The sequence below is a fragment of the Chelonia mydas genome, chromosome 3, assembly GCF_015237465.2.
Source record: "Chelonia mydas isolate rCheMyd1 chromosome 3, rCheMyd1.pri.v2, whole genome shotgun sequence".
Lineage (NCBI taxonomy): Eukaryota > Metazoa > Chordata > Testudines > Cheloniidae > Chelonia > Chelonia mydas.
The window spans coordinates 154,312,477-154,328,869 of record NC_057851.1 but is presented as its reverse complement, the minus strand read 5'-3'; the positions used below and the strand labels follow the sequence as shown (position 1 = coordinate 154,328,869).

At 42.8% G+C, this 16,393-nt stretch overlaps 1 protein-coding gene across 1 annotated transcript in view; it reads left to right on the top strand.

The window, feature by feature from the left end:
* CNIH3 (cornichon family AMPA receptor auxiliary protein 3) overlaps window positions 1-2,359 on the top strand; it is a 93,642-nt gene extending 91,283 nt beyond the window's left edge. Inside the window, exon 7 of the mRNA XM_007071714.4 lies at window positions 165-2,359. Within this exon, the coding sequence (XP_007071776.1) occupies window positions 165-192 (28 nt within the window). The 3' untranslated portion in view covers window positions 193-2,359. The remainder of the gene's footprint in view (window positions 1-164) is intronic.
* Window positions 2,360-16,393: the final 14,034 nt, after the last annotated feature.

Here is a 16,393-nt window from a genome sequence, read left to right as displayed (position 1 = left end):
AGTTGCTATAGAGAGATGGAAGGAACGTGAGCCAGTATGGCAAAGGAAGGCATAGGCCATTAGAGTCAAAAATTAGGAACAGAGGGTAAAGGTTATAAAAATCAAAGTGCTCTGCATACTTCAAAGGGACGCTTTCATATTGGCTCTTTCTCTTTTGCATTCAGCATGATCTACACTTTAGTGAGCTCTTAACTCAAAAATCATCATTAAAGACTGGGAACAACAAAGGATGGAGAGCAAGGACAAGTCAGCCTACAGTGATGCTTGGTAAAAAGAATAGCAAGGAGAGGAAAGCTTTGAACCTGAGCAGTAATACAGTATATGAAAGACATATACAGTAAGAATAATGGCCAACTGCGGCTCTGGAGTACCATGGAGACTAGGCTGAGTAAACTATGCTTATCTTCTGCTTCTCCGTGTATCCCAGTCTGTGGCTGTAAAAAAAACCAAGCAAAAAATTATTACATGTGGAGGCAAAGTCAAAGAACTATCGGCATCTGATGGGAGATGCTGCTTAGTGAAATTGGTTCATCACAAACTGCTATTTCACAAGGAGCAAAGCTTCTCAATGACTATTTTGTACTGAAGAGTGAAGGGCGAGGATCACCATCCATGGGAATGGTGGCTAAGGATGCTGCTAATACACACGTTAAATACACAGCATTCTGAGCATGAACACTCATTGGAATCAAGGTGGGATTCATGTCAGTTATCCAAGGATGTTCATCTGACTCCAAGGAAAAAGAGTTATTGTATCTGACAATTAAGTGATTTTAATGCTTTTTTCCCCATCCATGACAAAGAAATTAATAACTTGCACTGGTAGTGCAGTGATTTCCAAAAATATACTGTTCCTGTGATTGAATATCCAGTGGTATATATTTTTATATTCCATCTGTGATGCAACAGTTTATGTATGGTACAATTATGTCTAAAATGCATTCAGTTGTGACCTAATTCTGTCAACCATCCAGTAGCATAGTTTTCCTCTTATTGGGGAAAAAAATTGTTAAAAATCACAATATTATGGAATGGTGTAACATGAATATTCTACACACCAGAATGGTGTATACAAGATATTGTACCTGTAAAGGACCAGATTATTTTAGTCTGTAATTTTCTCATGCTGTTTCATGTGTGTTGTCCAGTTTAATCTGAAATTAATGGGCTGTTTAGTGCTTGTTTCCCCACATATTGGACAAGTATTGTGAAGGACGGTCAATCCTTTTTAAAATAATTGAATGCAAAGGTTTTTGATTTCATCTTAGAATACAGGTTGATATGATGGACTGTGTATGCTTATGAATGAATACATATATATGTACACACACACAATCCAGCTATAAATATATATTAAGGTAAAATGTTTGTTTGAAACCTGTGACTAGGGTGCTGGGCTTCTGGAAAGTGTTTTACACACTGGCTATTGTATTGAAAACAAAAGGTAATGTAAACAGTAATTTAACTTCTCATCTCATTGAGAAGTCCAGCCCTATACTTCTTAAATGAAAACTGCAATGTAATACAGAGATATTCAAACTACACAATTCCAAAGAAGAGTAGGTCACTATAAAGATAATTAGTTGCCATAAATATTATTTGGCCAGATCCCATTGGCTTTACTCACACGTAACCCTTATTCTCACAAGTAATCTCCTTGACCTCAGTAGGACTGCAGGATGGGCCATTTGTCTCTACTCAAGGCAAAACTTTCAATCAAGTCAAAGGGTGAATTGTTTGAATATGGGGCCAGATTCTGGCCTTCACTAAATTTGCTTTGAACTACGCCAGAAATGCAAAGCAGATTTAAAGCTGGCCTAAGTAGCTAGCTGAGGATTTCCTTAATGTAAGGGGAAGCCTTGAGTGGCATAGGGCTGGCTACATCAGCCGTACACCACCCTGCTTGTAGCCTTAAGCACAAGAGCTGTGTCTGGTGGAGGGTGTGAGGTCAAAGGGATTTGAGGAAAGATCCCTCACAGCATTGGGCAGGATCAGCCTCCAAAGAAGCAAGAACCACATAGTAGCAAACCAGCCCTGTTTACTAAATGGAGATGCTAAAATAGTGGCAGGCATATCTGAATGCTATATTCTCTTCAAACATATACCAGATCTTTGCAGTTTTCTTGTAAAGGCAAGTTTGATTCCATAGAGTTTATCAAATGGTACAGTAAGTAGAACAGATTGTTTGTTTTGTTTTTAAAGTAAAATAGCTTTGTTTTATGATAAAATGTCTCGTTACTGTAAACAATCCAGAAACTTAATCTGAATTCCTTTGTATTGTGACTGAATGGCCTAGCATCGTAACCAGTATAAGGAGCTGAGGGATGTGTGTCACAAAGGGCAAAGAATAAAAACGTTTGCAAGACTGAAATTATCTTTTTCTATGTCTAGATTTGCCAGCCTTACTTTAAGCGGGGCATCATGAGCGGAGCAAGAGACAAGAGGTCTGGGTTCTGTCCCTAACCCTCCAGTTGACCTGCTGTGTGCCCTTGGTCAAGACACTAGCTAGAATCAAACCTGAGTCAGGGGAGTGTGTGGCAGGGCTCCATTGTCCCAGAACCTGGGCAGAAACTGACTGTGATTCTGAGAGTTACAATCTGGTTCCTGCTTCTCCTTTGCTTCAAGAGGGAAGTACTCTGTGCCAGCCCTTTGCTGGTGCTGCTTATTTCTCTCTCTGTGCTGGCTCAGGTGTGCTGGTTGGTGCATCGTGGGGGGCAGGGCATAAACTCTGCCCACTCTCTGCCCACCTTTACCTCTGTTCACCCTCAGTGGCAGCAGGTTTGTATAATTTTTGGTGGTGCCCAGAATGGGTCCATGTCCTGCCCCCTGCCACACCTGCCTTGTAAGCTGATAAGTATTTTTTTAAATAATGTAAAAATGGACTGGAAACAGTAAGTGTTTAACAGTTTCCCTATATTGCACAATATCACTATCATAAGAAAAAATTATTTAACTAAGAATATCAGCTTTATTAATATTCTTTTGAATACGGAAACAGCCAAGCACTCTAGGATCAATAACCCTCAAAAGCAAATACTTTCTAAAATTAAAACAAAATGTAGCCCCTTCTTTTGCAGTGTTCTTCAGGAGCCAGCAAACAGTGTTTTCAATGGAATTTAAAAAAATAACATGGGGAACATTTTTCTGTCGGTCTTAAGGGTTTGTTTTTATAAAGCTAATTTTTTAGATAAAGTAGAGTTGTCACCGTACTAAGGGCTTGTCCACACTGGAGTTTCATACTGAGATAAACTGTGCCAGCACAAATCAGGGTTAATTGGGCATGGATTGTTACACTAGGGGCTTACACAAATGCAGCTATGCTGGTGTAAAATAACCCCAGTGCAGACAAGGCCTACAAGTCAGACAGTCTAGCACCCACAGCAACGCACACCTAAGAATCACTTATAAAGGACAAAGGAAAGAAATGCCAACTCCAAAGCAAAGAATGGGACCAGGGATGAGGGGTTCACAGTGCAGGAGGGGGCTCAGGGCTGGGGCAGAGGGTTGGCGTGCCGGGGGGGGGGTGAGGGCGCTGGCTGGGGGTGCAGGCTCTGGGGTGGGGCTGGGGATGAGGGGTTTGGGGTATGGGAGGGGCTCAGGGCTAGGGCAGAGGGTTGGGTGCGGGGGGAAGGGCTGCGTGTGGGGAGGGGTTGAGGGGTACATGGTGCAGGAAGGAGCTCAGGGCTGGGGCAGAGGGTTGGGGTCAGGGGGTGAGGGTTCTGGCTGGGGGTGCGGGCTCTGGAGTGGGGCTGGGCCAGGGATGAAGAGTTCAAACTTTGAGGTGCAGCAGGCAGGCTGCCTTGGGGCTGGGGCCAGAGAGGAGGACCCCCCCCCCCCAGCCCTCTCCCCACCGGCAGCAGCAGAGCTCCGGCCGGAGCTCCGGCCGGGGGAGGCCCCCCCTCGGGCATGACACACCCCAACTCCAGGATGCTGCCAGGAGGTCTCGGAGTCGCCTGCAGGGGGCGGGGGAGGCTGCCATGCTGCTGCGCCTCCTCCTCTCCTCCCCTCTGCAGGCGCAGCAGTCAGCCTGCCGCCGCCGGCACCGCTCCCTTAGTCAGCAGCGGCCGGCGAGGGAGTGCAGTGCGGAGCTTCAGGGCGTGCAGCTCCCGCTGCCCAGGGCACAGGTGAGGCAGGGTCCAGGGATGCTCAGGAGTGGCACGCTGAGTCAGCAGGCGGAGCAGAGAGAGAGACCCGGCCCCGAACATTGGTGGAGCCGGGTCCCCAGGGCCCTGAATTTGCTGGAGCACGGGCCCATACAACTTGCTGCCCCTGCTCACCCTCTCTGCCCATCAGTGTGGAAGGTAAATAACAGCTGGGCACCAGCTTCCCTCCCATTGCACAGACTCCGGTGATGCAAGTAGCCCAATCAGGGAAACAAAAAGGTTCCTTATGCCCCCTTATTCCTCTGAATGCGTGTATAGCCCAACACATGACTGAGCCATTAATCTTTCAGTGCCTCTGTGTCCTCACCCATAACATGGGGATAGTGGTACCTACCTTGTGACAGTGCTTAGAGCTCTGGATGAAAGATGTGTTAGAGGCTCAAGGTTTTCATACATAACATGTTCTTTGTTTATGGGAGATGAATATTTCTAAAGGAAGGAGGTAAGAGATGGAAATGAACCAAGTGTGGGGAAAACAAACCTGAAGGAGGTGCCGGTACATGGAATCTACCTAGATAGTTTGGGTTCGTTGAGATCCCCAAAGAGTGGGCTTACTGACATGGCCACACGGTACCCTGGCCTTGTAGCTGCCTTTTCATGCAGTTGGGCTTAGCTGCAAAGGCAGCCCTGGGAAGGAGCTTTCTATTCTCCAGCCTTACGCCATTCTATTTTTAGTCACAATCATTGCAATGACGTTGAATAAACTTGTCACTGTTCTGACTGTTTTGGTCTCAAATACAACAAATTAATGTTGATAGCAAAGTGCTTTGACTACACATAATTAACTGTATTTAGGCTATCATTACTTATGTCTGTTTCATCCATTTCCTTGGGCCCCTAACCCCCTTGTACAAAGCCTACGTAGCTGGAGAAGGAATCCTCCAGGCCCCCAAAGTAACGTAGAAACTACACCAACCCCGAGGCTATTGTAAACCCCCACTGCTATTGGGGAGGGGGATGACTGCTAATGAATCAGCATAGTCGCTAACAAAGCCATTGCTCCTGCTCCCTTCTCCCTCCCCTACACCTTAATGTGCAGGGATGCGAGTCTGGAATCCAGCATGCAGAGATGTGCATTTCCCTTGTGGAGTCCAGAAATCCTGCTTCCACTCTCCAGCAGCAGAACCACTCTGGTTTCTTCACTTCTAGCAACCCTTCACTTTTGCTCAGAAGGCCTAATCCAAAATCCATTGGAGTCAGCGGACGTTCTTCCATTGACTTCAGTGGACTTTGGATCTGGACTATAGATTGCTATAGAAGTGTGGGAGTATTCCCACTGCAAAGCCGTTACTGTGTCCCATCTGTGCAGGACTGAACGTTGCATCAATGATCTGAGTCATATTATTGCTCTGGTGAGTTATTCAGTCACTCGTTACTTGTGAAAATGCTGCTATATATTGTAGGCTGTGTTTCACTGGGATTAACTAAGGCTAAACACCAGGAATATTTTACAACATACATGCAATGAAAGTAGTCGGTTTTTTTACAGTTAAACTGCAGGTGTGTGAGTAATTAACTTTTCTCCATGCAATTACTATACGTATGTAGCCTGATCCTGTGAGCTGCTGAGCATCCTAAACTACCAATGAATTCTTTAGGCAGATGGGGTGCTCAGCATCTTTTAGTATCAGGCCCACCATGTGTAGCTGCTTTAGGAAGGCAGAGGAAGAGACAGAGGGGTCACGGGGTACTGTAGCACTGGAGTGTATTTTCCTTTGCATGGAAATGTGGTCAACTAGTAAGAGATAAAAACTAATCAACTGGTTTAAAAAAACCCAAATATTTAAAGGCATTTTATTTTTCTGCATTGACGCTAATATCAGCATTTATAGTAACACCGTATACATTCTTCAATCAGCTACTTAAACATAGTGGGGGAAAGATAGGGTCAAATTCTGTTATCCAGCACAAGGCCAGAGTTCATGGAGTTTTCTGCAGGAGAGGGGATACTGGCCGCATGGTAGGGGGAACAACAGCCAACTGACTATCCATATGTAGAGTGGTAGCTTTAATCTGGTTAAGTATAAATTTACAAGCATTAATCCACTGATCCTTAAGAGTAACCTCATGACTTTAATACATGGCTCCAACAAAATCCATTATGGTTTTTGGGAACTCTGCTTGAAAAATGTGTCCAGATTATACCATAGAGAGACAGTGGAGTAATTCATACACCAGTGCAAAATGAATGTAAAATGCTACCAAACTGACATTTTCCACTCCTACCTGAAATAAAGTTTTACCACCACTTTTCACAAGTGTAAAAAATCTACACAAAGTGAAAGGCAGAGGATAATCAGGCTGCCAGTGTTGGTTAAAAACTCTGCAGTGAGGATCAGAGAGGAGCATTTTGACCGTAGTTGTTTACTATTGTACAATATCATTTCTGTTTCTCTTGCAGTGTTATTGACAACTCTGCAGGGGATGGGGTGGGGGGGAATATGGAGTTAAAAGTAAATATTCACTTAAAAAATGAAGTTCAGATTTATTGAAATGAGTATTTAAAATCCATCTAGTTACTTTAAAACACACGCTGGATATATTTTCACATAAACCTTAACGGATTCTTTGATTGTGAATTACACAATCCAGCAAATGGAAGAATGGATATTTTAACAAAGCTCCATGGAGCATTATTATGTGAAGATGTTTTCTAATTGTGATTTTTCCATTTGCTGTTTCTGGTCTCCCAGCCTGCCAGAGCCCACCGTATTGATGCCCTTGCCCCGCATATCTATAACAACAGTGCCCCAGCGATATGAGAAAAGACAAGCATGGTTGTGCCTTCCAAGCTGCCAAGTAACATCTTGTCATGTAACCATATTTACTCCTGAACAAATTACATCCGCTTTGTCACTTTGAATCACTTGCCTTTTCAGAGGGTGGGGACTTCATATTCAAGAACTTGTACTAGCCACATGCAGCAGTGATGTTAAATTATCTTGACTTTGTAGTCATCATGTTGAAAAGTACCTTAAGCCAAGGGCAATTTTCACTGACCTATTTGTCCTTGAGTTTCAGCTTTACTGTATTTCTTGGACTGGAAAGGAGATTTATCTCTTAAACTTTATTATCAACCTCAGTACCTTGTGTTTGGAAGTCTCCCTCCCCCTGCCTTTCATAGAGTGAATTTTAGTACACATTAAAGTGACTGATAGCACTAAACACACTTCTCTGAAAATGCTCCTCAATTCTGACCTTCAGCTTCCCTGCAATTTCAGTCCTGAACAGTCTTGGAGGCAGTAAGAGGGGTATAAATGGATGATGAAGTTACATAAAATAACCAATGGAAGAGAGAAGTTAAACTGGGGGCTCTTATTTACCCATTTTCATAATACAAGAACAGGGACCATTCCATGAAATCGAAAGGCAACAACTATGAAACTGATAAGGAAATAGGCATATAATTAACCTGTGGAGCTCATTGCCACAAGAAATTGTTGAGGCCAAGAGTTCAGTATGAGTTCACAAAAGCCAATACCTTTATATAGATAATGAGATAATCTAGTTACATGTGAGGGAATAAAAATGAATGCAAGATATAAACCCTCATGTTGTACTGTAACTGATGGAGTTTAGCAGACAATTTACCCTATGAACAGGTTATTCCATTATGAAGTTTTATACACCTTTCTATGGTATCTAGAAACAGCCACAGTCAGAGACAGGCTAGTAAACTAGATGGGCCATCAGTCTGATCCAGTATGGCAGTGCCTATTGTGATGGGGCAAGGCCAGATGGCTATAGAAAAGTAGTGGGAGATAGATATATTTGCTCCAGGCTAAACAAATCCCAGTAAGACCAGGTTAAGTGAAATGGCAGCTGCTCCAGGTCAGTTAAGACACCTGGGGCCAATTAAGAACTTTCCAGACGGCAGGGAGAATGCTAGGTTGATTGGGACACCTGAAGCCAATCAGGGGCTGGCTGAAACTAGTTAAAAGCCTCCCAGTTAGTCAGGTGGGTGTGCATGTCAGGAGCTGTGGAAGGAAGTTGTGCTGTTGGAGAGGCTGAGTAGTACACACCATATCAGGCACAAGGACGGAGGCCCTGAGGTAAGTGTGAAGTGGAGCTTGAGGAAGTGAAGGCTGCTGTGGGGGAAGTAGCCCAGGGAAATGTACATGTCATGTTTCTAAAAGGTCAGCTGCCATAGCTGATACTATTAGGGTCCCTGGGCTGGAGCCCGGAGTAGAGGGTGGGCCCGGGCTCCCCCCCCTTTGCCCGCTGATTAATCACTGAGACTGGGAGACAACAGAGACTGTGCAAGGAAGGATCACTTCTCCTCACCTCCTTTGCTGGCTTATGATGAAAATGGCTCAGTAGACTGTGACCCTTGTCCCTAGAGAGAGAAGTGTTATGTGGAGGGTCACAGTGAGCCTCTGAGGCTAGCGAAATCCTCCAGGAAACGCGGGACCCATGGTGGCAAGGATAGAGCTTTGTCACGCTATATTCAGAGTCTGTTCTGACACGATTGCAAATCCAAAATAAGTCTGCTGAATGCAAAGTAGCTTTTAAAATTATTTCATTTTCTACACTGAGGGTGACATTTTTTACACTGAGGGTGCCTAAATCCCAATTTCAAGAGACTTGTGTGTTTAGTAGCCTAGGTCTCATGGAAAGTCACTTTTGAAATTTTACCCTGAAATTAGTGTACATATTTATTTAACACCATAAATGTACTTGAATCAACTACTTAAAAATGAAATAAAAATAAGGCAAAATCCTGTTTTCCTGTGCAAAGTTTCTGTAAAGCAAAGAAGCATGGTCATGTGCTTAAGGCAGCAGACTAGCCCTCACGAAATCTGAGTTCAGTTCCTGTCTGTGCACAAGCTTCCTGTCTGACCTTGGTCAAGTCACTTAATACCCCATTTCACAGATGGTGAATTGAGACATTAATACTTTTCTCCTACTTTTCTTTTCCTTGTCAATTTAGATTATAAAGTCTTCTGGGCTGAGATTTTCGCTTACTATGTGTTGGACAAGTGCTTAGCTCGATGGGGCCTAAACTGGGATTGAGTTAGCTGAATGCTATGCAATATTAATAATATTTTTTCCATAAGAGGGAGCAATCTGAATTCAGTGGAGTTAGTCAGGATTTATTCACACCAATGTAACTGAGATCAGACTTTGACCTTTTGGGTTGCTGCTAAATAGAGCCCTAGCAGCAAATTTAAAGGTGACAGAAATGGTGGTGTACTTTACCTATTGAGTGGAGGGAATGTGATGATCTACTGTAGCAGAAAATGCAATTAACACAAAGAATAAGTTAAAATAGAGAGGGGTTATGTTATCCTACATCTTTTTGCACCCTTTTCTTGCCTCTTTTCTTAACCCTTTGTCCACCTGGTCATATAACGTACACTTACTTACACAGACCTTCCAACATTAAATGTAGGGCTGGGCTACGCACCAACTTGCACTGAAATACCTGTTGTAGAGAGATGTTTATGAAAGACTGTGATGTGGAGATGCTCCCTCAGAAGGGACAGCATTGTGAGTGTGGGAATTTGGAGATGTGCCCTTTGAGGTGTAGGTTGGGAACACAGCATGGCTGTGTGCAGCAGCTCTCTCTCCAGAAGTGCTCTGGTTTGTTTTATTCCTTTCTCATTCGCTGGTTTATTATTTGATGAACCCAATGATCGTGATATGGTGTCAGAAGTGCTGAATGAGAAGTAAACTGCTGTCATTTTGAAGTTAACTCCTGTGTTTGCAGCTGAAAGCAGAGACAAAGGGAGGCACCAGAGAAGCGTATGGAGTGGAGCACCAGGCACAGAGGTTTTTCCATGTATTTGGTGAGCAGAGTAGTAGCTTGACTTGCTTAAGGGGATGTGTGCGCCAAAAATGGATGTGTTGCAACCTCCATCAGTCTGCCATTGTCAGGCAATGTTGCAGAGACCTGGAAAAAGTTCAGCCAGAGATTTGATTGTATTTAGCAGCCATAGGGGCAGAGGAGAAAAATAATAAAGTGACATCATCCTGGTTTTTTCTGCATGTTGTTGGGGAGGAAGCATCAGATATTTGTAACAAATTGTTTATGTTGAAGGTGTGGATCACAGCATGGCCCCAAACAATGTGTTGCCTTTGGGAAACTCCGTCATAGATGTGGGAAAAATAATCCCAAATGCAGAAAAGTCAAATGCATTTAGTTAAAGACAATCTGGTTGAGGAGTTTTTCATAGTTGTACTGGGATCTACCAAGCCTGAGGAGAGGGATTGTCTATGACAATGAACGGAACAATTATTCCTCTGAAACTGGGCATAGGAGCTCAGGCTAATATTCTGTCTGAAAAAGATTATGAGAGACTGAAAATAAGACCAAATATAAATGACAAAAATATAAGTACAAATATAAAAGACAAAATAAGTACAATATAAGACAAAAATAAAAGTAATTGGTTATTGTGGAACAAATATACCAATGAGAGGGAGGTGTACTGCTAGCATCAACCATAAAAATGCCTTGTACGGGCTCACATTCATTGTAGTGCCAAAGGAAATGACACCAATTTTAGGCCTTGCTGCATGTGAGAAACTCAATCTGGTAAAACAGGTACTCTCACTGTAAGGTCATACTAAACCTGGCTATGAGGCACTCTTTTGGGAATATAAAGACTTGTTTCAAGGGTTGGATTGTTCGCAGGGTGAACATACAATCTGAATAAACAAACAGGGTCTCTCCAGTTATCCATCCATGTAGAAAGGTGTTATTTGTACTCCGTGATAAACTCAAGGCTGAGCTTGCAAGGATGGAAGCAATGCAAGTAATACAAAAAATTGAGGAGCCAACAGAATGGATGAGCTCCCTAATCATCGTGGAGAAAAGTAAACGTCAGCTATGCATATGCTTAGGTTTCAGAGACCTCATCTAGGCTGTAAAAAGAGAACATTTCAAACTACCAACCAGAGAAGAGATTATGGCTCAATTTGCAAATGCTCAATATTTCAGTAAATTGGATGCATCCTCAGGATTTTGGCAGCTAAAATTAACTGAAGAAAGCTCAAAGCTATGCATATTTAATACCCCATTTGGAAGATACAGTTTTTTATGCTTACCCTTGGCATACCTTCAGCACCAGAAGTGTACCACAAAACCATACTTGTGATCTATAAACATATTAATGGTGTTGACACCTCAATGGATGATATCATCATCTGGGGCTCAACGAAAGAGGAGTATGATCATAGATTTCAGGAAGTCCTGAATGCAACTAGAGCTGCATACCTCAAACTAAATAGGGAGAAATGTGTTTTAGGGTTTACAGAACTGACTTTTTTGTTGGGGACATTATTTCCAATGAAGGTGTAAAAAGTGATAAGAGGAAGATTTGAGCCATTGAAATGCCACATCTCCAGTCAAAGAAAGATGTCCAACGGTTCCTGGGAATGATTAATTATCTTGGAAAATTCATATCTAATCTATCTACCAAAGCAGCAGCTTTGAGAAACTCCTAGAGTATAAAAATGAATGATATTGGGGTGCAGAACAGGAGGAATCATGGGAAGGTTTAAAACAGCAACTGATACAAGAGCCAGCGTTGAAGTTCTGGGCACCAGGAAGGCCTATTAAAATTTCAGCAGATGCTTCACAGTCTGGGTTAGGTGCAGTGATTTTACAGAAGCATGAGGATTGTCGGCAACCAGTGCCGTATGCATCCAAATCACTGACTGAAGCAGAAACCAGATACACACAGATCAAGAAGGAGCTTTTAAGAATATTGTTTGTCTGTGAGAGAGTCCATCAGTATATTTATGGACAGACAGTGGAAGTTGAAAGGGACTACAAGCCCCTGATAGCAGTATTTAGCAAACTACTAAAGCTTATGCCCAAATAAATCTGTTAGTCTTTAAGGTGCTACGACTCCTTGTTGTTTTTGTGGATACAGACTAACACAGCTACCCCCTGATGCTGAATGATTGTACCTTAAGGATTCATATAATTATGATAAACATGCAAAAGTATGGTTTGGGTGTGACCTACATGATCACTGCAGATGCACTTTCCAGAGCAGTGACTCCTATGAAATCAGAGACAGAGATACAAGCCTATACAGATCTGATTGTAAAGTCAATTCGCATAGCTAACAGGAAACTGCAACAAATAAGAGAGGAAATAGAGAAAGAAGAATCATGGGACTCCTTAAAGAAGTGACAATTAAAGGGTGGCCTGAAGAAATAAGCAGTTGCTATCCAAGTATAAGAGACTATTGGAACTGCGGACATGAACTTACTGTGATAGGGTGATTTTCAAGGGCAGTAAGGTTGTAATCATGAGCAGCATGTGAACTGCCGGCTGGGGGAGGCTAGCCACCAGCCCTGCCCCTTCCAACTGAGACCCCCTTCTGTGCCCCTCCCCCCCACTGCAGCCACCAACCCCCGCCCCAGGCTAGTGCCCCCAGCCCCGGAGCGCCCCCAACCCCCCTCCCCGCCCCAGCCCCGGAGCGATGGGAGGGCAGGTGGCACAGGCTGAGCTGGGGCTACCCCACAGGGAGATTGCAGCCATGCTGAGCAGGAATCAGGAAGGGGGATTCTGGGGGCTGAGCATGGGCAGGGCCACGCCTGGCTATTTGGGGAGGCACAGCCTCCCCAGCCTATGATGCCTATTACCCATGGTTGTAATTCCAATGAGCCTCTGAAAAGAAATGCTACAGAAGATTTATGAGGGTCATTTAGCAATTGAGAAATGCAAACTGTCATAAATATAAAGGGAAGGGTAACCACCTTTCTATCCACAGTGCTATAAAATCCCTCTTGGCCAGAGGCAAAACCCTTTCACCTGTAAAGGGTTAACAAGCTAAGATAACTTTGCTGGCACCTGACCAAAATGACCAATGAGGAGACAAGATACTTTCAAAGATGGGGAGGCGGGGGACAAAGAGTCTGTCTGTCTGTGTGATGCTTTTGCCGGGAACAGATCAGGAATGCAGCTCAGAACTCCTGTAAAAAGTTAGTAAGTAATCTAGCTAGAAATGCGTTAGATTTCCTTTGTTTAATGGCTGGTAAAATAGCCATGCTGAATGGAATGTATAATTCCTGGTTTTTTGTCTTCTTGTAACTTAAGGTTTTGCCGAGAGGGATTCTCTATGTTTTGAATCTGAAATCCTGTAAGGTATTTACCATCCTGATTTTACAGAGGTGATTCTTTTACCTTTTCTTTAATTAAAATTCTTCTTTTAAGAACCTGATTGTTTTTTCATTGTTCTTAAGATCCAAGGGGTTGGGTCTGTGTTCACCTGTACAAGTTGGTGAGGATTTTTATCAAGCCTTCCCCAGGAAAGGTGGTGTAGGGCTTGGGGGGATATTTTGGGGGGAAGATGTCTCCAAGTGGGCTCTTTCCCTGTTCTTTGTTTAACACGCTTGGTGGTGGCAGCATAGGGTTCAAGGACAAGGCAAAGTTTGTACCTTGAGAAAGTTTTTAACCTAAGTTGGTAAGAATAAGCTTAGGGGTCTTTCATGCAGGTCCCCACATCTGTACCCTAGAGTTCAGAGTGGGGAAGGAACCTTGACACAAACAATGAGCACGAGAGGTGCTACATTGGCTGCAGATCAATCACAACATTGCTAATATGGTAGGAAACTGCTTTTCCTGCTTGAAATACAAACCATGCCAACAGGCAGAGCCACTGAGACCTCATCCAGTTCCACAAAGGCTTATGAGAAGGTCAGCATTGACTTATTTACCTGGCAATCAAAGGATTATTTAATAGTCACAGATTATTATTCTCTACATCCAGCAATTTTCGCACTTCACAGTACTAATAGTAAGTCAGTGACAGCCAGCATGAAGAGAATCTTCTCCAGACGTGGAATTCCACATAAAGTCTTTAGTGATAATGGGCACAATTTTCCAATGAGGATTTTAGGCAATTTGCCCTAGATTGGGATTTTCACCACAAAACATTAAATCTAAATTACCCCATGTCAAATGGATTTGTGGAAAGGTCGATACAGATGGCAAAGAACCCTGTGAAAAAGACGTTTGACAGTGGGAGTGATTTGTACAAAGCGTTACTGGTTTACCGAAGTGCACCCCTGGAGTATGACTTTTCTCCAGCTCAGTCCTTAATGGGAAGAAGGATCAGATCTAATTTATCAATTACTGGTAGCTTGCTGAAATCTCATAACCATGCAACCATACAGAAGATGAAAGAAAATCAGAAACGGAAGCAGAAATATTATTTTGACAAAAGGGCCCGTGATTTCCCATCTCTTCACCCAGTTGATAGAGCGCGCCTGAGGAATCACACCTCCAATACTTGGAGTCAAAGAAGTACCATTAAAGAACAGCTGCATCCAAGGTCTTGACGTAGTCCAGACAGACCAGGGGGACACATTTTGACATAGTCAAAGGGCTCTACAAGTAATCCCAGAAAGTTTCAACACACTGACAGCTGAGGTGGACTCTGGCATTTCCCATCTGACTGATTCTTTATTGTGAACGCACAAAGGAGAAACTGTCAAGGAACAAGAGAATAACTCAGACTCTAATGAATGGCTGATACTGAGAAGATCAGAGCTGGAGATTAAACATCCTCAAAGACTGATGGAGATTTGCTAACCTGCCTGGACAAGGGGTATTTGAGGAAAGTGAGTGGTAAAGACTCACTCGAGAGTGATGTGCTGGTGGTCTCTCCTCTCCAGGTACTTGACACAATGGGTTTATGGAAATGTACTACATGGATTGAGAATTTAGTATATGTGTTATTAGATACTTGTTAACTGTTTATAAGAGTTAATTTGTTTTTCTTTAAGAGGGAAGATGTAGAGCAGTGGTTCCCAAACTTGTTCCGCCGCTCCCATTGGCCTGGAGCAGTGAACCGTGGCCAGTGGGAGCCGCAATCGGATGAACCTGTGGACGCGGCAGGTAAACAAACCGGCCCGGCCCGGCAGGGGCTTTCCCTGCACAAGCGGCAGAACAAGTTTGGGAACCACTAATGTAGAGATGTTTATGAAAGATTGTGATTTGGAGATGCTCCCTTATAAGGGACAGTGTTGTGAGTGTGGCAATTTGGAGATGTGCCCTGGAGGCAGGAGTTTGGAACACTGCATGGCTGTGTGCAGCAGCTCACTACAGAAGCTCTCCAGTTTGTTTTATTAAAGTTTTATTCCTTTCTCATTCACTGGTTGACCTCAAGATCGTTACACCTGCTTCAATTTTAATTCACAGCTTTTGTTGTTTCAGTGCAAGTCTGTGTGTAGACACTCTTATTTTGGAATAAAAGTGTTCTAGTTTGATTTTTTTTTAATTGTTAAGAGCTAAAACAAAATAAGTCACTTTTACTCTGAAATAAATGTGACCAGATAGACATGCCAAGATATAACAAAAGCTGTGAATTAAGATCTATTTAGTTATTTTAGAGCAAGTCTTCAGATGCCTCAGAGCTGAGCTCTTGTCTATGTATAGAAGTTGCACCAGTTTAACTAAAATAGAAATAAAAGCAGATATAAGCCAATGGTTAAGCAACAGAAGTGTGTCCACACAGGAATTTGCACCAGTTTAAGTAAATCATTTAAAAATCAATTTTTGTTAAAGCAGGTAGAATTTCTGTGTGTGGACTTTGCCTTATGCTACCATTTACATCAGCCTGGGTCCTGGACATTCTCTTCTATTATCTCTGGGTTCAGATTCCAAGGAGGCTGTTTTTGGTGGTGGTGGATTTTTTCTTTTTGAAATATGCATATTTTCCTTTTCCTTAAGAGATTGTATGTTATGAACTGTGAATGGATTTGAATATATCTCTACCTTCTGTAGCCACCCTTATGTATAAAAGCTATATATAGGTAAGACATAGGTATTATAAGACTGTAATGCAAGGACTGTATAACAATTAGCATATTCAAGGCCTAGCTTGACATGAGCAGCTTGGGAATAAGGAACTAACTGTTAAAAAGACCCTAAGTCACAAAATAAGTATAATAGTAAACAATAGTGTTATGTGCTGGGAAAAGGTGAAGTATGGAACCTAGCCTCTTACAGTTGGTATGGGTACTTCCACTTTTTCATGTTCTCTGTACGTATAAATATCTTCTTACTATATGTTCCATTCTGTGCATCCGATGAAGTGTGCTGTAGCCCATGAAAGCTTATGCGCAAATAAATTTGTTAGTCTCTAAGGTGCCACAAGTACTCCTGTTCTTTTTAAATGACTAAGTGATCTGTCGAAGTTACGGACCCTGATATTATTGAGGTATGGAAGTACATATAATGAAAGGAGGTGGAAATCATCACTGGATAT